The sequence below is a fragment of the Myxocyprinus asiaticus genome, chromosome 11 (genome assembly GCF_019703515.2).
Source record: "Myxocyprinus asiaticus isolate MX2 ecotype Aquarium Trade chromosome 11, UBuf_Myxa_2, whole genome shotgun sequence".
Classification (NCBI taxonomy): Eukaryota; Metazoa; Chordata; class Actinopteri; order Cypriniformes; family Catostomidae; genus Myxocyprinus; species Myxocyprinus asiaticus.
Window position 1 is genome coordinate 50,477,107 of NC_059354.1, and position 23,657 is coordinate 50,500,763.

General features: G+C 38.1%; 1 protein-coding gene across 5 annotated transcripts in view; it reads right to left on the reverse strand.

Moving 5' to 3' along the window:
• Nucleotides 1–23,657, reverse strand: part of LOC127448277 (neuronal membrane glycoprotein M6-b-like) — a 60,731-nt gene that overhangs the window by 19,104 nt on the left and 17,970 nt on the right. For 3 of the 5 annotated variants that reach the window (XR_007898498.1, XM_051710695.1, XM_051710691.1), the window contains exon 1: nucleotides 6,926–7,166. The exons of 1 other annotated variant lie outside the window; for it this stretch is intronic. Coding sequence is in view for 3 of the 4 variants with exons in the window: in XM_051710695.1 (XP_051566655.1) it covers nucleotides 6,926–6,974 (49 nt within the window). In the remaining variant the exon portion in view is untranslated. Of the gene's footprint in view, nucleotides 1–6,925; nucleotides 7,167–23,657 lie in introns of those variants that run through there. One more of the 5 variants, XM_051710694.1, reaches the window with a different exon arrangement.

A 23,657-nucleotide genomic window follows, 5' to 3' on the forward strand; every position in this document is an offset into this window, starting at 1 on the left:
GAAACAAGAACACATTACAACACTGTTCATTACAGTTTAAAAAGCTGTAAACTGTTCAAATGACCGGATTAAATTTCAATAATAGTGTCTAATATTATACAGATACAATACTACTTATTCCTTAATACACATGATTTTTAAACACTACTTATACTTCAGAAATAAAGGATTATGCTGTTATTTTTTCCATGGGACACAAGGGGAGAACTTTACAGGCTTACAAAACACCTACAAAAAAACACTATAAAAGTATCATAAAAGTAGTCCACATGACTTGTGTGCTTTATTCCAAGTATTCTGAGGTCATACAATAGCTTTGTGTGAGAAACTGACTGAAGTCATTATTTACTGAAAATCTTCCCCTCTGCTGCAGCTCTTAAATTTCATATGTGTGTCTGTTCAGATTTAAAAATGCTGTGTTAGCATGCCACATGGTGTCATTAAAACCAAAAAGCACTTGCTTCTTGTGTGTTGTAAGCAAACGTGACGCAGCATTTCTAAATTTCGGACTGGAGAATCAGATTTGAGAGCTGCAGCAAAGGGGAAGATACTTTCATGATACTTTTTAGAGCTTGACAGACTTGATCACTTTTCTACTTTTGTGTTCTACAGAACAAATAATAGCAGAAGGTTTTGGAAATACATTTTTCAATTTTGGGTGAACTTCCCTTTAATAAATGTGCCATTAAACTGCTACACATCTCATTAAAAACACTGTAAAGCAAAGACTGTCAAAAATAATGATTTGCATGTGAGAGTGTGTGTGAGTGTGAGTGTGAGTGAGAGTGTGAGTGTGAGTGAGAGTGTGAGTGAGAGTGTGAGTGAGAGTGTGTGTGTGAGTGAGTGTGTGAGTTTGTGTGTGTGTGTGTGTGTGTATGAGTGTGTGTGTGTGTGTGTGAGTGAGTGAGTGAGTGAGTGAGTGAGTGAGTGTGTGAGTATGTGTGAGTATGTGAGTGTGTGTGTGTGTGTGTGAGTATGAGTGTGTGTGAGTGTGTGTGTGTTTTTGAGTGAGTGAGTGTGTGTGTGTTTGTGAGTGTGTGAGTGTGTGTTTGTGAGTGTGTGTCTTTGTGTGTGTTTGTGTGTGTGAGTGTGAGTGTGTGTGTTTGTTTGAGTGAGTGAGTGAGTGAGTGAGTGAGTGAGTGAGTGAGTGAGTGAGTGAGTGAGTGTGTGTTTGTGTGAGTGTGTTTGTGTGAGTGTGTTTGTGTGAGTATGTTTGTGTGAGTGTGTTTGTGTGTGTTTGAGTAAGTGAGTGAGTGTGTGTGTGAGTTTGTGTGAGTTTGTGTGAGTGTGTATGTGTGTGTGTGTGTGTTTGTGTGACTGTGTGTTTGTGTGAGTGTGTGTGTGTTTGTGTGAGTATGTGTTTGTGTGAGTATGTGTTTGTGTGTTTGTGTGAGTATGTGTGAGTGTGTGTGTGCAACTCATTTGACTTCTGTAACGTTAAGTAAGAAAAATTAAAAAAATAATGATTCAACATAAAGAAAATTAAGCTTGTTTTAAGGACCATTTTTGCATTGTGACATTTAGCACATTTCCGCCAAAATTCTCATTACCCTAATGTGTCCGGATGTTTTACTTTTTACTTATTGTACATTGAGAATAGAGAGTTACAAAATAATTCAATGATCTCAAAGATGATTCACATTAGATTCTCATTACTGTTAAGCAAAGTCCCATTATTCTCTTATTGAATTCTCTATCCATGGCAATGCGCTCAACAAGCCACGTGATAAGATGCGCGGATTGACCGTCTCAGACGTGGAGGCAACTGAGATTCGTCCTCCGCCACCCGGATTGAGGCGAGTCACAACGCCACCACGAGGACTTAAAAGCGCACTGGGAATTGGGCATTCCAAATTGGGGAGAAAAAAAAAAAAAAAAAACCCATTCATGTGGTGTTACCATCTATTAAAATGTTTTATAAAATATTTTTCAAGGTAATTTATTTATTTTATTTGGCAAGTCAAGAATATAATGATGTTTTCTCAGGGTTACACCAAAATGTGCCTTTTCATAAAAATGTCAAATCATCTGGTATTTTTTAAAATGTCACCTAAATATAACATGCTTCACAAGCCTCATATATAAGTACATTTATCCCCTTCAACTGGGGGCGAGAAGACACAAGAGTGATTTAATTGAAGTCCTCATTGTGCACAGTTTGAATCCTGAAGTTTCCTCTCTGTGGAGGTCTTTTTCCCAGCATACAAAGGCAAAATAAAGCAGATATATTAAGCAGCAGAGAGAAGCTCTTTCAAAGCCAGTCTGTGTCTGACAGTTTGTGCCCGGCTTTTATGAGGCACAAGGGGGTGAAAGCATTCGGTCCCAACTAGTGAATAGCCGTTGCCATAGCAGTGAGTTAACCACAACCCAATGAGTATGCCCACGGCACAGTCTCTCACGACCCACAACACACACACACACACTAGAAAACACACTTATGAAGCCATTTAAACACTCCCATCTCAAAGGAAACACTACAAACTATTCCCACCCTTTCAGAAACACTGGGGTAAACTTGTTTACCATCACAGATGTTTAAGAGGTACGGGGAAACATTCGGAAGAATTGGTCAACGTATGCATCACAATATGCTGTATACATCAAATATGTAAAAGAGTCTAATAACCTGTGTATTCTTAGCTGATGCATCATTCCAAAGACACAAACAAGCCATAATCAAAGATCATGAGTTTCCAGTTTTTTCATACCAACTGACAGCTGTGATTATGCCCGATTCTTTACCACTGTCACATTTCACTGCTGTTTTCAGTCATTTTTCCACTCGTATATTCTCGTATTGGACTGTCTCTTTAAATGGTCCCTATTCACTCTGTTAACAGTGGGGGAAAAAAAAAAAAAGAGTATTGATTGGACGTTAAGATCCCTGCCTATTGGCTGATCCCATGTAGAGGTCGACCGATAGTGGATTTTGCAGATACCTATAACGAAGGTGATGGAAAAGGCTGACAACTGATTAATCGGCCGATAGTTTTTCAAACTGATTTATAGAGTTTACAGTCTTATAAGTCTTTCCTTACTATGACGGGCACAGACATTGAGGCTACAAGAGTCCAACATGAAAAAATCCCAGCAGTATATTGTGCAACCAAAATCCCAATAATCAGAAAAAATACGATTGGGTGCATAACGCGGGACTTTTAACTATATACACTTACTTATTTTGAAATGACAGAGACTTGGCTCTGTTACAATCTTCTATATATAAATATTTACCAAATTAAACTTTTTACAGATTTTTGCCGATAACCGATAGTTCCAAAAAGCAACTATTGGCGCCGATTAATCGGTAAAACCGATATATCGGTCTACCTTTAATCCCATGATTGTCAAAATATTCTCTTCATATTAGACAGGCCTTTAGAACAGTTCCTTCACTAAACGTGAGCATAGCATTCATGAACAGTATGGGCATTCACGCAATAAACGTAAAAATGAGAATCATATTAGTTTTCAACACCTTCCCTCAGGGCTGTTTCAGACCGTTCTAGCACCCTAGGCGAGATCCCTATTGGCGCCCCTGTTCTGGGGGGTGAGAGGGTGTTTGGGGAGCGTGGCAGCGGCCTCCTCTTTGGCGCCCCCCCAGCAGGTGGCGCCCTAGGTGACCGCCTATGCCTAGAAACGGCCCTGCCTTCCCCCACAACAAGGAATTTCACATACTTTCAGAACACTGACTGATTTACTTAGAGAACATCCCAAATACTCTCCAATTAATTCATCCTACCTTCATCACTTCATCACATCATCAAACTTTCAAAAATGAGAGAGAGGTGGTGGAGGACAAGTAAAAGAAAAAGGAGGAGGAGGCATCTAAGTAGAACAAGCGGGAAGAGAAGGAAGAGGAGAAGAAGAAAAAACAAAGGAAGATGGAGAAGTAGAAGCGGGAGGAGGAGAATGACAAATTGAAGTAGAAGAAATAGAAAAAGCAAAAGTAGAAGAAAGAGGAGGAGAAGTAAAAGAACAAGAAGATTGAGAAGAAGAAGAAGGAAGTGTAGGAGGAGGAGATGTAGACATTTTTGTATTTTTAATTGTAAAAGTCAGATGGTTTTCTGAGGCAACTGTGCCTCAGATGCAAATCCACTGCAGCTGTGTTTGTTAAGATCATGGGACAGATTCATCAAACCTACTGTATCTATTGGTTGGTTTACCCTGAGGAGGTTTCTGTGAGATCTCCAGTATGTTTAGTTAGCACATCTGTTACCAGGTATAAGGGTCTGTCACACCGACTGTTCCTTGGGTTAAGATTCAGACTCTATGCTACACAGTTGTCATCAGTAAACTCTCTCCCCATGAGCACATGGTCTGGCTTGCTCTTCTTTATGTATTAGAAGACCTCTAATACATTGGCGAGCCACCCGATATCTGGTCAGCCAAATACAAGATGATCTAACAAAGACAAAGAAGCAAGAAGAGGTGAAGAAGAAGGATATGGAGAAGGTGGAGCAGTGTAAATATGAGTGCACAGATGCAGTGACTACAGTTACCTCATCACTGCATGCCATGCAATAAAGTCCAACATTTCTGGCTCCAAAATAACAGCAGAACGCCAGAGCTGCAGTCACAGAGAGCCAAACACTCAAAGAGCCCAGTGTACCAGACCAGAGACTGCTCAGAATGTGACCTTTATGGAAAAAAATGCCTATTGAGCTGCAGAACCAGATCAGAACACTTCCGGAGAGTTCTGTAGGGGGACGGGAGCCACAAACAGCTCCACCACATAGTATGACCTCCAGACCCATAATACCACTGTGCTCTGCAGATGACCAGCAAACAATTCACTCTCTGTCAACTTCATGCTGATTGACTGATTATCTCTGTTTCTCTGTAGTCAATTCGAGGTTTTAAAGGGATAGCTCACCAAAAATGAAAATTCTCTCATTAGGCCAGTCGTGATTATTAAATAATCGTCTGATCGCTGTTTTTTGAGATAACTGTGATTATTGTGCACTTCAAATTCCAATCACATTTTAATGCCCAAATAAGGGAATTTTAAGCAAATATTTAAATGCCACCAATGGTGCGTTTGAGTCATTCAGTTGAACTCCGAGCATCACTGAGGCGCACCGTGGACGTCATCCAGCGCAGCTCCTGTCAGGAAGAGTGCGTGAAGCTCTTCTTGAGTGCTCTGATGTCAGCAGAGATATATATATATAAATATAAACTTTAATAGTGAAAGCAAAGCGCTCCGGCTTCACTTTAAACTACTGTGTAACGGCAAATGCTCCTGGTTACAGAGGGTTTATACACACAGTGTTAATGTCAAGGTTTGCAGAGAATCAGGACCCAAACACAGAGTGCAAACGAATCCAAAAAATAAACAAAGGGAATAAACACAAACTACCCCTAAGGGGAAAAAACACAGTCCAGCGGAGGCAACCCTCCAAAGCTGAACTGGGGCAGACGAACTGAAACCAGGACCAACATGAACCGACCGAGCAGACTAGGCACCAGAAACAGGACCGACATCAGATACAAAATGAGACGAACTGGCACTGGAACACACACACGAGGAGACTAAAATAGGGAAGGAAATCAACAGGTTAACAGGCGAAACAAATGAACTGATAATGGGCAAACAAGGAGGCGGGACTGAGAGACACGAGGCAATACAGAAACAAAACAAAGCCACATGCTCTCACAAGACAAAGACACCCGAGTGGCATGAACGCATATCCCCAGGACAATAGGCAACATGTGCTCATGCCAACCGACAGATAGGACGAGAGAAAGCATGGCAATGCCAACAAAGTGATGCCACACATTCCCACACTAGATGAAGCCTGAGCGTACATCGCGAGGCAAACACAACGCGATGCACGCAACAGGCGACAACACGAGACACCTATGCGCGAGTTTGGCCACATATAAACCTGACAGCTCAGACTGAAGTGACCGAGCCTCAGCACAACGTGAAGACAGATTGTGACCCGGGCGCACCGCGCAAAGCGAGCGAGAGGCAGACACAAATTATTGACGCGAGTGCCTGCCCGCCAAGATGACATAAGCACAATGCACTCACGCCAATAAAAGACAAGACATGGAACATGAGTGTCCGGATCCCGACACCAAAACCGAAACCCAGACAGGGAAGTCAGGATCCAGACACCATGCTCGGGACATGAAACACGAGACCGACCGAAGAGCGCATGGCAGGGAAACCACAACCGAAGCCATGCGCTCACACAAAGACAGAAATATCTGACTATTGCAAAATATTATGTAATATTATATAAAATAAATATAATAAAAATATATAAAAAAAATATACTTAGACATTTTAAGTATTTAGAAATATTTTGATATTTAAAACATAATTTTTCATGTCATTCATAAGTTTTTAAAGCCTTAAAACTAAATCTTATATTACTATTTTATTATTTGTTTTATATATTTGAAGTTAAATATGTAAAAATGACTTCTTAAGGTGTATGATGAACACATGCGCCTTAAAAAATATGGCAATTTATATCACAATTAATCGTGAAAGCCCTAAAAGTGACAATTAATCGTCAGCCACATTTCATAATCGTGACAGCCCTATCTCACATTATTTACTCACCCTCATGCCATCCCAGATGTGTATGACTTTCTTTCTTCTGCTAAACGCAGATGAAGATTTTAAGAATATTTCAGCTGTGGCCGAGACTGTGAGCAGTCTATCTAGCTGAGAGTAACCTTATCATGACCTTTCAAAGATTTGATTGCACTAACCTGGAAAACATTGGCTAATCTAGTGATTTTGGTCCAGTTCTTGGACCCCTCAAAGGCCAATTCATTAAATAATACATTCTACCCCAAAAGTAGTTTGATGACATCAAACTACACCAGAGTTAAACACATAATATGCAAATAAAAATCCTGTAGTTAAAGTGAGAGTGAGCCGGTGTTTGTGAGAGCTCACTGGTACCTCGTTTCTCCTGACGTTCATCTTCACTATCCTCATATGAAGTTTCCATGGCTGTTCTTCACAAATCAAGAATATTCTTCCCTCCTGAAACCTTATTTGTCAGTTTTCTTCCTTCGTTCTCTGTCCGTACTTGCTCTTGCACCCCCCTCAACTTTCTCGATCGCACACTCTTTTTTACCTGGACTTAACACGACTATCTTACACCAAAAACTAAAAACTAAACTCCTACTAAAAAAGTTCCCAATCAAGTCTGCACAAAATCACGGACACATTCCCAGACCAGCACAATGCAAGAGGAGGAGGAGACCCCCACAACACTGAAGTCCACCACACACCCCCATACATATATTAACATAATCAAAAACCACTGGCCACAAACTGGCCTTCCATCTGCTGCCTGACCCCTGAGAACACAAGAGAAGCAAAGAAACTGGGACTCACTCACTCAACAATGAAAGGCAGAACGCATGGTGGATGAAGAGAAGAAGGAAAAGCAGGGGAAAGGGAGGAGATGGAGAGAGTGAAAGAAAAAAACGACAGAATAAATGAACAAAAGAATATATGAAAGAACGTACAAAATACAAAATGTTCGAAAGAAAAAGAATGAACAAACAAAATGAACTAAAGAGTATGCAAGAAAGTACGAAACAAAGAATGTAAGAAAGAAAAAGAAATAATGAACGAACAAAAGACTGTACAAAACAACAAATGTAACAAACAAGAATATATGAAAGCACGTACGAAAGAAAGAAAAGAATGAATGAACAAACAAAAAAGAACAAACAATATAAACAAACAAAAGACTGTCTGAATGTGTGAAAGAATATACGCAAGACAAGAAAAGAAAACGAAAGAATGAAATGAACAAAAGAATGTAGGAAAGAGAGAAATTAAGAAAAAGAATAAAATAATAAAATAGAACGAAAGAATGAATGAACAAAATGAACAAACAAAAGAATGTATGAAAGAAAGAAAAAGAATGAACAAACAAAAAAGAAAGAACAAACAATATAAACAAACAAAAGACTGTCTGAATATGTGAAAGAATATACGCAAGACAAGAAAAGAAAACGAAAGAATGAAATGAACAAAAGAACATGAAAGAGAGAAATGAAGAACGAAAGAAAATACAATAAAGATGTAAGTATGAAAAAAGAATGAATGAAAGAAATGAACTAACAAAAAATTTACAAAAGAAAGAAAAACTAAATGAACAAAAAAATGTAAGAAAGAACGAAAGAATGAACAAACAAAATGAACAAACAAAAGAATGTATGAAAGACAAGAAAACAAATGAATGAACAAAAGAACATGAAAGAGAAATTAAGATAGAAAGAATAAAATAAAAATAAAAGAACGAAAGAAAAAGAATGAACGAACAAAATGAACAAACAAATGTACAAACAAAAAAGAAAGAACAAACAATATAAACAAACAAAAGACTCTGAATGTGAAAGAATATATGCAAGACAAGAAAAGAAAACGAAAGAATGAAATGAACAAAAGAACATGAAGAGAGAAATGAAGAACGAAAGAAAGAATACAATAAAGTATGAAAAAAGAATGAATGAACGAAATGAACTAACAAAAATGTTTCAAAAGAAATAAAAAGAAAAAACTAAATGAACAAAAAATGTAAGAACGAAAGAATGAACAAACAAAATGAACAAACAAAAGAATGTACGAAAGACAAGAAAGAAAACAAATGAATGAACAAAAGAACATGAAAGAGAAAAATTAAGAAAGAATAAAATAAAAAAGAACGAAAGAAAGAAAAAGAATGAACGAACAAAAAAAGAACAAACAATATAAACAAACAAAAGACTGTCTGAATATGTGAAAGAATATACGCAAGACAAGAAAAGAAAACGAAAGAACGAAATGAACAAAAGAATGTATGAAAGAGAGAAATGAAGAAAGAATAAAATAAAAATAAAAGAATGAAAGAAAGAATGAAAGAAAATGAATGAACAAAATGAACAAACAAAAAATGTACAAAAGAAAAGAATGAACGAACAATCAAAAAAGAAAGAACAAACAATATAAACAAACAAAAGAATGTATGAAAGACAAGAAAACAAATGAATGAACAAAAGAACATGAAAGAGAAATTAAGATAAGAAAGAATAAAATAAAAATAAAAGAACGAAAGAAAAAGAATGAACGAACAAAATGAACAAACAAATGTACAAACAAAAAGAAAGAACAAACAATATAAACAAACAAAAGACTGTCTGAATGTGAAAGAATATACGCAAGACAAGAAAAGAAAACGAAAGAACGAAATGAACAAAAGAATGTATGAAAGAGAGAAATGAAGAACAAAAGAAAGAATACAATAAAGAATAAAGTATGAAAAAAGAATGAACAAACAAACGAAATGAACTAACAAAACATTTACAAAAGAAATAAAAAGTAAAAACTAAATGAACAAAAAAAGAATGTACGAAAGACAAGAAAGAAAACAAATGAATGAACAAAAGAACATGAAAGAGAGAAATTAAGAAAGAATTAAATAAAAATAAAAGAACGAAAGAACAAAAGAAAAAGAATGAACGAACAAAATGAACAAACAAAAGAATGTACAAACAAAAAGAAAGAACAAACAATATAAACAAACAAAAGACTGTCTGAATGTGTGAAAGAATATACGCAAGACAAGAAAACGAAAGAACGAAATGAACAAAAGAATGTAGGAAAGAGAGAAATGAAGAACGAAAGAAAGAATACAATAAAGAATAAAGTATGAAAAAAGAATGAACAAACAAATGAAATGAACTAACAAAAAATTTACAAAAGAAATTAAAAAAAAAAACGAAATGAACAAAAAAAGTAAGAACGAAAGAATGAACAAACAAAAGAATGTACGAAAGAAACAAAAAAGTGTAAATGAACAAAATTAACCCAAAAAAATGTAAGAAAGAAAGAAAAAAGAACGGAAGAATGGAATAAAAGAATGAACATATAAAAGCAAAAGAACAAAGGAAAAACATACCAATGGAAGTCAAGGCTTAAAGAAAATTCAGAGTGATAAATACGACTTTGTGTTGGCATTCATGTGCCCGTGTCTCATAAATAACATCATTCTGACTTAAAGCCAGCTATAGATCCATTTATAATTATTCCGCATTATAAAATATGGCCAAAATTATAAGACAGTTGCTCCGAAATAGTTCTTAAACATTGTCGCTTGTGAACAATATTTTCCTTTGGTTTCAGGGTTTGACAGGACTCCGTACAGCTGATGGTGTGAACGGGCCGGTGCATTGTGTTTATCATCATGGGGCGAACGGAGGTTGAATTGTCACTCAGCGCTCACTCATCCGTGAACATCAAAGAACTGTCTGACACATAAAACAGAAAGTTCTCATGACCACGAGCTCCATACTACTCTCACAACAGACCAACCCTCTACATACACACTGGAGAAAGAATCGCCATTGGCTAGTAAATTTAAGTTTTCGCTCGGCAGACTTTTGACAACATGTAAGTGTAATGCAACTGAAAACTAATGATTTTAAGAAAACTGAGAAGGCATCACACACACACACATATATATATATATATATATATCACACACACACACACACACACACACACACACACACACACACACACAGTATTTAGCAGGTGTGTGAGCAGCGCAGCAATATTAGATGATGTTTGTCGTATTACAATTTAAATAGTCTTGCCGGACAGCAAAAGACACCTTATAAAAGGTCCCAGTTTCCTTCTCTCTCTTTCCATCTTTGCAAAACACATCTGAATGTCAAACCATACTTTCCTTACAAGCCCTGTGGTAATACGGATAACAATAATGTAACGATTATAATAATATAAGGATTATTTGAAGTGCAACCCTTGACATGCAGTGTCATTTTGCATATCCATGATAACGATACTCGAAAATGTCCACTGCTCGACACATTTCTATAACCAGTATCTTGCCCAACTGTTATTACAACTATCTGAGTTGACTGGAACACGGCTTAGGAACAGCCTTTACCTGAGGTAAAATCACTGAGGAACAGCCTGTCATGGCTAATTGTTTAATCACTAAATGTCTTTATAAAAAAAAATTTTTTTATTTTATCATAATGTCAGAACATGAGCTTCATATTAGTGTATGTTGCAACACTGACCCACTTTCTGTACACACTCTCTGTATGAAAACAAACATTCAGGATCAGGTCATGGATTTCACTTGCAGAGTCACAACCCAGAAACATTTCTATGTCAATCAATGTGTGCGTTGACCCGTTTCATGACTTGTGTCAATGACAGAGCTCCATCAAGAGATAGTATGACACTATTAATTCCATGTTCAATACAGTAAAACTTACTGTATTATAAATAATGCTATATAATCTGATAATCTGAAGAAGAAAAACAGCTTCAAAAAGGTTAGCCACTTTTTGTTAGTAGTTAACTACTTTATCAAAAATGTTTTTTAAGGGTTTAAACAGAAATGTGAAGTTTATAATTTTATAAAGACATATACAGTACATTTATTCTACTGTTAAAACTGTTAAAAGTTGGGAGCCTGGGTAGCTCAGCGAGTAAAGACGCTGACTACCACCCCTGGATCCAGGGCGTGCTGAGTGACTCCACCCAGGTCTCCTAAGCAACCAAATTGGCCCGGTTGCTAGGGAGGGTAGAGTCACATGGGGTAACCTCCTCGTGGTCGCTATAATGTGGTTCTCGCTCTCGGTGGGGCGTGTGGCGAGTTGTGCGTGGATGCCGCGGAGAATAGCGTGAAGCCTCCACAGACGCTACGTCTCCGTGGTAACGCGCTCAACAAGCCACGTGATAAGATGCACGGATTGACGGTCTCAGACGTGCATCTTTTAAAAGCTGTAAAGTTGTTGAAATAGTCATTTTTACGGTCATTTTAGTGTTTACGGTATTAAGCCGTCATGACAATAAAGTTTAAAAAAAATTGGCTATATCTTTCCACAGATGTGGTTAGTAAGTGATTTTATGACAGTAAAATCATGTTAACACACATATTGTTTATGTCTTGTGTCTATACTTTTGAAACAGTGAGTATTTTAATGTTTACAGATTATTGACCCCATTGACTTCCATTGTAAGTGTCTCACTGGAACACACATTTGTGCTTTTCTCCCCAATTTGGAATGCCCAGTTCCCAATTCACTCTAAGTCCTCGTGGTGGCGTAGTGACTCGCCTCAATTCGGGTGGCGGAGGACGAATCTCAGTTGCCTCCGCGTCTGAGACCGTCAATCCGCGCATCTTATCACGTGGCTTGTTGAGCGCGTTACCGCGGAGACGTAGCGCGTGTGGAGGCTTCACGCTATTCTCCGCGACATCCACGCACAACTCACCACGCGCCCCACCGAGAGCGACAACCACATTATAGCGACCACGAGGAGGTTACCCCATGTGACTCTACCCTCCCTAGCAACCGGGCCAATCTGGTTGCTAAGGAGACCTGGCTGGAGTCACTCAGCACGCCCTGGATTCGAACCCGCGACTCCAGGGGTGGTAGCCAGCGTCAATACTCGCTGAGATACCCAGACCCCCGATTTTTGCTTTTTTTAAACAAAAGGAGGGACGAGTTAAAGTACATTTTTGTGGTAATCAACATTATTCCACAAATGCTGTCGATTGAGCTGAACTTGTATTGAACCCGGAATATTCCTTTAACTACTTTTTCCACAACACATGAACTACATTTAGTAAATTCATTGGAGGTTAAAATCTTATTTTACTCTGTTTTTAAAACTAGATTAGAAAGGTAATTTTCATTGTTATACAAGCCTTATTTTAATCAAAATTAAGTAAATAAATGAAAATTGCTTTTAGTGTCTCTGTGTAAACTCAACATTGGCCTGCCTCCAAATCATTATTATTTTCTTTCATTATTTTATTTTTCTGTAAAAAAAAAAAAAAAAAAAAACAACATGAAAGGGAGTACATTTTAACACAAAGTTCATCCAATTATGAGTCATTTGTACTTTGAGCTCTAGTTGAATTTTTGTTGGAGGAAAAATTCCTTCTTAAACTTAATGGGTAGCCTTCAACCGAATGTTCCCCAGGATCTCTGAATCAGCACATCTCTAATTACATGTTTGTGTTGTTGGTTTTACAGCTTTGGGGGAACTGAGTTGTTCTGAGGTTGTTTTAAAACCAAAATTTGGCCCTTTCATGTGACTTTACACCCACTGGCTGGCACCTCAGAGAAGACAAAAAATGATGCTTAGCAAAACATGAGCACAGATGTTCCTCATAGAAAATAACCAGAGAGCACAGATTGTGTCTTATAACACATTAAGAAAATACTCTGAACTATTCTACTCATTCTATCCTAACTATTATAGTTTTAACCCTCAATTCTGATTGGACGAGCCATGTTCAAAGCTGTTATAAAATCTTGATAAATGCACACCTGTGTCCACACATTCTGTATTAATGCAGAATGTTTTAGTTTATACGCTGCTTGGCAACTATAAACATTCTGCAGGTTAATGAATTGTTTATTCTGATTATTTTGACAAAAAAAAAAAAATGTCATTATTTATTGAACACTGGTATCTCAAATTTTAGATTTAGGCTTGGATTTAGATTAGATTCACTACTTTTATTGTGCTTTTTGACCTTTTGAGAGCTTGGCAGTAACGATTACAGTCCACTTTCATTGTAAGGAAAAGAGCAGCTTGGACTTTCTGCCAAATATCTCTTTTGTGTTCCATGCAAGAAAGTCAGTCATGGGTTTGGAATGACACGACAGTGCATAAATGATGACAGAATGAACATCTTTGGTTGAAGTATTCCTCGTCTAAGTAAGGATTTTGCTTCTTACTAGCATTAATGTATTTGATACATTTTCAGCATAACTTAACATTTGTGTAAAGGCTCTCTATATCTTACCTAAATAAATAAATAAGGACCATCTTCCTTTCTGATATGTAAAAGGTTAGCTTCATCTCTGTACAAACCTCAAATGTTGTCTATTATTTGTTTCACATCTCAATTGATCAATAATAGCAGACTTGTTGAGCACTGAATCAATCCAAGAAGCTGACTCTGTCTCAGCTCATTGAATATTAATGAGCATAAACAGCTTCCCCATTGAATATACTGTATTTTAAAGAGCACTGAATTGAATGGCCTTTATCCTGAGAGAGCGTTGGCATGCGAGCATGGCAAAATTCACATCTCTGTGAACTTGCTTGTGTTAAAGCTGTTATTGAACTTTGGTTGACTTATTTTACCACTAAGATTAATGGGTAGGTGATCAAATGGTGATTGATACTGGAAATTACAAACAGTTCTTGTGAACAGGAGTTTGCTAGATCACTAGATCATCATAATATTGATTAACACAAAAAAAATATTTCGACTCGTCCCTCCTTTAAAAAATCAAATTAATTATAATATAAAAGCACAAATGTGTGTTCCAGTGAGACACTTACAATGGAAGTCAATGGGGTCAATAATCTGTAAACATTAAAATACTCACTGTTTCAAAAGTATAGACACAAGACATAAACAATATGTGTGTTAACATGATTTTACTGTGATAAAATCACTTACTAAACACATCTGTGGAAAGATAGAGACAATTTTACAACTTTGTTGCCATGACGATATATCGCCATAAACCCTCATCAAAAACGACTGCAAATATGATGATTTAAACAACTTTACAGCTCAAATAATACATGAGTTTTAACAGAAGATTTTTTTTTTTTTTGGGGGATTTTTCTCCTTTTCTCCCAATTTGGAATGCCCAATTCCCAATGCGCTCTAAGTCCTGGTGGTCGCATAGTGATTTTGCCTCAGTCCGGGTGGCGGAGGACGAATCCCGGTTGCCTCCGCGTCTGAGACAGTCAACCCGCGCATCTTATCACGTGGCTTGTTGAGCGCGTTGCCACGGAGACATAGCGCGTGTGGAGGCTTCACGTCATCCACCGCGGCATCCGCGCTCAATTCACCATGCGCCCCACTGAGAACAAACCACATTACAGCGACCACGAGGAGGTTACCCCATGTGACTCTACCCTCCCTAGCAACCGGGCCAATTTGGTTGCTTAGGAGACCTGGCTGGAGTCACTCAGCACACCCTGGGATTCGAACTAGCGAACTCCAGGGGTGGTAGCCAGCGTATTTTACCACTGAGCTACCCAGGCCCCTCTAACAGAAGATTTAATGTAAAGTGCTTTTATAAAATTATACGCTTCACATTTCACTTACTAACTGTGACCAGGAGGAGGGCGGGACCGGGCCGTTAGGATGGACACCTGGCGCTGAGTTACCGCAATGAGCATGAGACCTGTCTGCCATAGTGGTGCCAAAATCCAGGACTGGCACCACTGTGGCAGACAGGTCTCTTGCTCATCGTAAAGGAGCAAGCGGGAACCGGGTTTACAACCAAAAGACTTTGAATTCAACACAACATAAAACTGTTTTTCAGCAAAACAAATCCATAACATACACACAGCTCCGTGTGCTCTCTCATTCTGATGACTTTTCAGTCCAACAGGACATTTAGCAGCTGTGTGCACCTCTCTCTCTCTCTCGAACTGGTGTCTCCGGCTCCTCTTTATCCCTCTCCCGGCTGAGTGTGGTAACTCAGTGCCAGGTGTCCATCCTAACGGCCCGGCCCCGCCCTCCTCCTCGTCACCTTTTCTGTGTAAAGTTATATCCAATTTTACAACTTTGTTGCCACGACATAACAACGCAAACCCTAAAACAACCATTTAAATAACATTACAGCTCAAATAACAGAGGAATTAATGTAAGTGCTTTTATACAATTATAAGCTTCGCATTTCTGCCTTTAAACCCTCAGGAAAGCTGGCCCCATGGACTTCCATGTTGTGTAAATGAAATAAATAAATAATTGCCATCAAACTGAAAAAGGCTGTGGTTGCCTGTAAGATACAGTATCTTGAATGCATATGACAGCTGGGTTTCAGGCATGGCTGGAATTTTCCCACCAATTCCCTGTTTGAGATCTATCACATTAATTACATTATAAAGGCTCAATAATACATGATATGACACACTATAAGGGCCAAATGGGGTTAAAGGGACCAATTTTGCATTTCATCTACACTGTTTGCTTCCAGTTCCCAAAACTGCCAATACTCTGAAAACTCACACGATATTAAATTTCATCCAGCTGTCGTTTCGTGTCAAGGGAAGCTCAAGAATCTGGGATATGGTCAATGATCTGTAAACGCATTAGCTCCTAATTTCATATGCAGAGGAAAATCCGGAACACTTTTGGCTGGGAAATGAACATGAAACACCAGCTGAAAGCAGTCCTTGTAAACCCGAGCAACAGACGCAGAGTCACATGCAACTGAATGACAAATATCTAGAAAGAAGGTGAATCATGGATGTTACATAACATCCTTTAGTTCTGCTGGAGGGACTCAAGGGTGTCTGGAAATCAAAAGGGAATATGCGGTGAGGAATATACTACATAGTGAGTGCTCTTGATCCTAGCTTGAAAACAACTTTATAACTAATGTTATTGTTTCTGTTAGACATTCCCATAACTGTGACTCTACCATGATGTTTTCCAATAAGGAGATAATAGTAATACACTTACAAAGAAAAACTCAGACACCGATAAAAAATGAGAAGCTTTCTACTATTGTGCAAAGCACCAGGATGTTTTATATCATGATAAAATGATTCTGGAAAGTTAGGCAGAAATTATATCTTTTTTAAACCAAAAAAATATTATCAGTGTTTGCCAAGGCAAAGAGCATTCCAATTTGGAATGCCCAATTCCCAATGCGCTCTAAGTCCTCGTGGTGGCGTAGTGACTCGCCTCAATCCGGGTGGCGGAGGACGAATCTCAGTTGCCTCCGCATCAGAGACCATCAATCTGCGCATCTTATCACATGGCTTGTTGAGTGCGTTACCGCGGAGACATAGTGCATGTGGAGACTTCACGCTATTCTCCACGCCATCCACGCACAACTCACCACACGCCCTACCGAGAGCGGGAACCACATTATAGTGACCACGAGGAGGTTACCCCGTGTGACTCTACCCTCCCTAGCAACCGGGCCAATTTGGTTGCTTAGGAGACCTGGCTGGAGTCACTCAATACGCTCTGGATCCAGGAGTAGTCAGCGTCAATACTCGCTGAGCTACCCAGGCCCCAATACAGTAGTTTTTATAATAAAATTATGTACATTTTATGTAAAAAGTATGATTTTCCTGTATAATGGTAAAATTTTACATTATGTTTAAAAAGAGACTACATGTACTTTTACAGTAAATTATTGTTAAAATTACAGTAAAAAACAATAATCGGGTGTTCCCACAATTCCCTGCATGACCCATCATATTTCATTATATTTATGGGAATAGTTCTGTTTCTTCTTATTTTTAATATCAGTTATGTACATTGGGGCGTTCTGTTTTATATTTGATGTAGTTTAGTTAATAATTGCTGTATTGGGGGCCTGGGTATCTCAGCGAGTATTGCCACTGACTATCACCCCTGGAGTCCCAAGTTTGAATCCAGGGTGTGCTGAGTGACTCCAGCCAGGTCTCCTAAGCAACCAAATTGGCCCGGTTGCTAGGGAGGGTAGAGTCACATGAGGTAACCTCCTCATGGTCACGATTAGTGGTTCTTGCTCTCAATGGGGCGTGTGGTGAGTTGTGCATGGATCGTGGAGAGTAGCATGAGCCTCCACATGCTGTGAGTCTCCGCGGTGTCATGCACAACGAGTCACGTGATAAGATACACGGATTGACGGTCTCAGAAGCGGAGGCAACTGTGACTTGTCCTCCGCCACCCGGATTGAGGTGAGTAACCGCGCCACCACAAGGACCTACTAAGTAGTGGGAATTGGGCATTCCAAATTGGGAGAAAAGGGGATAAAAAAATAAAAAATGTCACATGTGTTACCCTGATGGTGTTTAGTGTTTGTGTGAGTGACATTGAGCACTGTATCTACATGTTTATTGGTCATTGCTCCTGGAAGAGCCACTATTGACATCATGTCATCATGTGCTCTTCTGTCATTAACAATACATTATAAAGTGAAAAGCAGATTTGTACAGTTTCAGAAGGTTAATATCAAGTTGTTGTTTTTGTTTTTTTACAGTGTAAATTACAACAGTTTTAAACTTTTTTTTTTTTGTGGTAAAAACAACAGGACATTTTTTACAGTGTAGCTTAATAAAAAGTATTTTTACCTTCATACATTTTACTAAACCATTATTTTGTGAAGCAAGGTGTGCAAAAACTACTTAGTTCAACAACCCAGTTGAATATTGTATAATATTAAATTATTACTGTGGGACCCAGTCAGGTTATTTACTGTAATATAATACTAAACTATCATTATTATTTTAAGGATTACATTTGTTTTATATACAGTACAATTAATATATTTCTGTCCATTTCTGAGCTTATATTTTGACACTGAAAGTGCTGTGTGTATTTGCTAGTTTTTGCTCCTCCTTTTCTGTTATACTGTGACGCATTTGTAGATTCGTATAAGTTGTAGCGATTACTAATGTTAGGACGAATGCTTGAACCTGCAGTAAAAAAACATGAGGCCATGAGCCCCACATGTGCAGAGGATTTTGCAGTTTAATAAATCACACATGACCATATCCCCATTTTGATGTTATTTTGATTAATTGTGCAGCTCTGAATTATTGTGAAATTAGTCTAATAACGCTTTAGGAAATGTAGTGGCCAAATAAAAAGCGCATTTAAATCATCACGATATTGCTTAAGCTTATACTGACAGCAAAATCATTGCGATTATATCACCCAGCCCAACTGGCAACCACCCATGACATTCTAGTAACCCCTCAGAGCACCCTAGCAACCATATGACAGCACACTAAAAACAGTCACAACACCCCTAGTGGTTGGTACATTCTGCACGGAGAAACACCACTAGCATTTTCTTCAAAGTAAAGTAAAAAAATCTGGTTTTCAACAAGTTTTTAGCTTCTTACGGATGTGAATTTAGAGTCTATGGTGATTCCGTGTGGTCATTCATATGGTGAGAGCTCCTCTAAGGCCAAATGAAGAGATTCAGAGGCTTTTGTCTAGCGGCAGCGACAGTAAATGAGTTCAGCACAAAGAACTATCTGTGAAGACTTGAATGTGCTCCACCCCCAGACCCCGTGCCAATAAATCCAGCCATTTAGACCCCCTTTAAATCCACATTCCCAATAACGTTCACTCAGACGGTTCAAACCAAGCCCACCGAAATCTGAAAAAAAGCTATCCTCTTCATTTCAGTGGCAAATGAGTACAGTTGGAGTTCAATGGTTTGACAAACTTAAAGATCGCTGCTACTTGAAAAGAATGTTACTTGAAACACCATGGCATGTTTTGATGAAGAGACTAGAAAGTTGATGCGAATAGTGAGAACGCCGAGAATAACAAGTGGAGGATAGAGGATATTATTTCATGCAGGGGTTTGACATCTGGCCAGTAAGAACACCCAATAAACACATTTTTATCCCAATGTTTCCCAAACAAATCACCTGTTATTAAAGGAATGTTCCGGGTTCAGTACTAGTTCAGCTCAATCGACAGCATTTGTGGCATAATGTTGATTACCACAAAAATTTATTTCGACTCGTCCCTCCATTTCTTTAAATCTGTGTTCCAGTGAGGCACTTACAATGGAAGTCAATGGGGCCAATTTTTGGAGGGTTCAAAGTCAGAAATGTGAAGCTTATAATATTATAAAAGCACTTACATTAATTCTTCTGTTAAAACTGGTGTATTATTTGAGCTGTACAGTTGTTTTAATCAAAGTTTTTGCTGAATAGTTACGTCGTCATGGCAACAAGTTGTAAAACTGGCTATAACTTTCCACAGATGTGGTTAGTAAGTGATTTTATGACAGTAAAATCATGTTAACACACATATTGTTTATGTCTTGTGTCTATACTTTTGAAACAGTGAGTATTTTAATGTTTACAGATTGACCCCATTGACTTCCATTGTAAGTGTCTCACTGGAACACACATTTGAGCTTTTATGAATGAAAAGGAGGGACGAGTCAAAATTAATTTTGGTGGTAATCAATATTATGCCACAAATACTATTGATTGAGCTTAACTTGTATTGAACCCGGAATATTCATATAAAAAAAAAAACCCTACATTGTGATTTACTGGAGGTAGACCGATATACTGGTTTTACCGATTAATCGGTGCCGATAGTTGCTTTTTGGAACTATCATTATTGGCAAAAGTCTATGGCAAAATTTCGTCATTTCAAAATAAGAGTCCCTGGTGTGTTTCGGGCTTGTTTATACTTAAAAGTCCCGTGTTATGCACTATATCTTCATTTTTTCTGGTTATTTTAAAAGCTGGGTTTTTATTCATTTAGGACTGTTTGTCTGTGCCCTTCATAGTAAGGAAAGAATATGATTTATTTTTGTGACATTCTATAAATCAATTTTAAAAACTGTCGGCCGATAAATCGGTTATCAGCCTTTCCCACCATATTAGTTATCGTTATCAGCAAAATCCACTATCGGTCTACCTCTATTATATACATTACAGAGATAAAAAACTACTGATATCATGATGTAATATTTTGGTCATACCACCTAACCCATTACAATGCAGCATCCAATCATGTCCCTTCATTTACACTGACAGGCCAAATTACCACCTGTATAAAATGTCTAATCCAAGCCATGATTCCCCTCAACTTGTTACTCGTGTGTCCTGGTTCCCTGCAAACAGGAATGTAAATAGGTCAACCCGGAAAAAAGTATAGATTTTTTTTCACCCTTTCTCATCAATACAGTCCACACAAGAGAGTATAACGATGCTACATGGTGTCATGGAAAGAAATGTGCATTGAATCTGCAGTGTGAATTAATTTCACAAAGCTTTCAAGCACCGGCTGTGTTTGGGATACATTCAGTGCAAATCAAAGCATATGATACTGAACGTCAGATCAACAGCAATACAAACAAGAGAAAGAAAGTTCATCAAGACAAACTCTGAATTGGAAAAAAATGTGTTGTAAGTGGTTGCTAGGCATATGCTAGATGGTTGCTCTAGTGTTCAGGGTGGTCTCTTTACAGACAGATAAAAACTACTGTCAGGAATTTCCAATGGAGGTCTAAAAAAAAAAAATCCTGCTAAAAAAGTGCGTTAAAAAGTGAGTTAAACTAAAGTGCATAAAAAACAAGCGAATATGCTTTAAAAAAAAACACGAATTAAATTAAAGCAATGGAGCCTTCAGTGTTTAGACCCAGTAATTAAATAGAGAACAGAGTAAACAGTGCTTTCAGTAACAGTAACAGTAGCAATTAAACATTTAAAAAAGTATATATTTATATAACAATAATATAAAAACATTAAAAAAGTAATCTAGTGCAAAATAAAACTACTTAAATGTGAGCGTTTGAAAGTAGCCAGCTGAAATCAAACAGCGTGTGTCTACCGAACTGAGTCAGAGCTTGATACCACCGATATATTTTAGCATCGGTAGCTATTAAAATATTGAACTGAGCAGAGATTTTGTGGCACCCCTAGCCAGTCGTTGCGGCACCCTGCAGTTTTGGAACCACTGCACTAACGTCTTTAGCCGTTGCGTTTCCTAGTTTGATCAGCATCTCGTGCAGAAGCGCAGTTTTTTCAACGCTTTACCAAGTTAAAAAGAACTTCACCCTTTAAAAACGTCTCGAAGTGAATTTCAAAATTAAATCTGACCACCTTACAAATGCCACGAGAACGTTAACATACATAGCTGAATCGTTGTCATTTAGGAATAAGTACGCATGGGTGTCTGAATCGAGATCGCGATCTTTTAACGATTAATCGTGCAGCTCTTGTCCAAAACAATAGAAAAGATAAAGCAAACCGAGTAACTTGGTCTCATAGAGTCACTTTACTATACCTACATTTTTGCTAAATAATTTTTACGTGGCTCGTTGTACAAATCGCGGCAGTTTCCTGTTGAAATGAACACTAGAGGTGCTTAAACAACAATTGCTGGCTTTCCATCCAACTATTTTTATGCTAATTTTACATTTGCACACAAGAAAACCTGAAAAGAAACGTTTTGAAAAGAAACAAAATTCATTTAAAAGTTTATGCACTAGGCAGAGGTGGATTTTATAGAGTTTTGCATAAGTCAAAATGCGCACTAAGGTGACGGAAACAGTTTATTCGCAAAACGATGACGCGTTTTGACCATTTGTGCACGTGTTTCCGCTCCTCACAGCAAAGATGGCAACTAAGGGATGTCAATTTTCAGACATTTTCATAATCGATCGTCGTGGAAATGAACGATTAATTAATCGATTAACGTTAATATCGCAAAACGCACGTGAAGGACTCCAAATAATGTGCGCATGTAGCCTATTGTTTAAATATAATTAAAATTATTACACTTAAGAAATGCAAGCATTGCCATTTTCCTCTTAAAATACTCTTAGTTCAGTGTATTTTAATACATTAAGGCTATGTTTAGTTCGAATTTGGGAATTGTTTAATTAACTTCTATCTTAAGATACTTAAGATATTTACCTTGTTTACATATTTGAGTTCATTAAAACGTCACGTTGTGGATCGTGGGATATTTCGGACCTTTGGACTTTTATTTTTATTTTAAGTCAAATCATAACACGCTGCGTAAACGCAGTGCTTAACATACCGTTTCTAAGGTAATGGTGTGACATCAGCCGAATGTTCCTTCGTGCTCTCCGGGCGATCGCTGACGTAATTGTAGGTTGGGATGAAACAAGGAGATCAACAGTGCTTGTTGTCATGTTGCACTTGTTTAACACACTATCAAGGTGTGCGCAGAAAACATTAATGTTCATTTATAGAGAAACGTTCCATTGCTATCGTTTACACTGAGCCGCTTCATCTCTAATTTGTGCGTCGGCTCTTCTTCTGTGAACTGGATAATGACATGCAGCGCACAAGCGACCTCTAGTGGCGGGCGACTGTATAGACAGCCTTATCAACGTCTGATTGCATGATTACTGAAAGCATTTGTCCTGAATTTAATTAATCGATGATACATAAGCTTAATCGACATTGCATCGGCGTATATTCTTAGCGGGTGATGTAATGTTTAAGGTATTACATTTGTAAAAATTGTCAAAAAACATGTAGCTGTATAGTGCCGATACTTTACAAAGTCGAGATGACCGTTTTTTAATGACAGTGCCTCACCTGAGAGTGTAGATGTCATGAAGCGATGGTCAGAGGTTAGTTACGTTGATATCATAAACGACTTTGAGTTATAATGACAACCAACAACAGCACAAATTAATTTTTATTCCAAAAACACGTAAATGGTTGTCGCTCTCCATCTGGATCGCTCGTTTTGATACAGAAACAGAAAACAGGCAATCAGAATCATCATGGCGCCTCCCAGTGGTTGGGCAGGAAAACTGTGGATATCATGAAACGGCAGGCTCCCTCAAGATAATGTGCATGATGTAGTGAATGGAAACGCCCAATGATTCACATTTTCTGATGTCAAATTTTTAGTAATGCGGTTAAAAAATGGAAACATTTGGATGGAGAGCCAGCTAATTACTTTTATTTACTTTCACACAAATCATGAGTAAAACGGCAGAGACAGATGTTAGAAACTCGTCGCAGGCTGGATGTTTCAACCACACACCATTCGTCTCCTAATGAAACTATGATACCGAAATTCATTCACAAACTCGCGCACATGGCAACGGGAGAGTTGATTTCATGACGACATGTCAACAAAGAACAT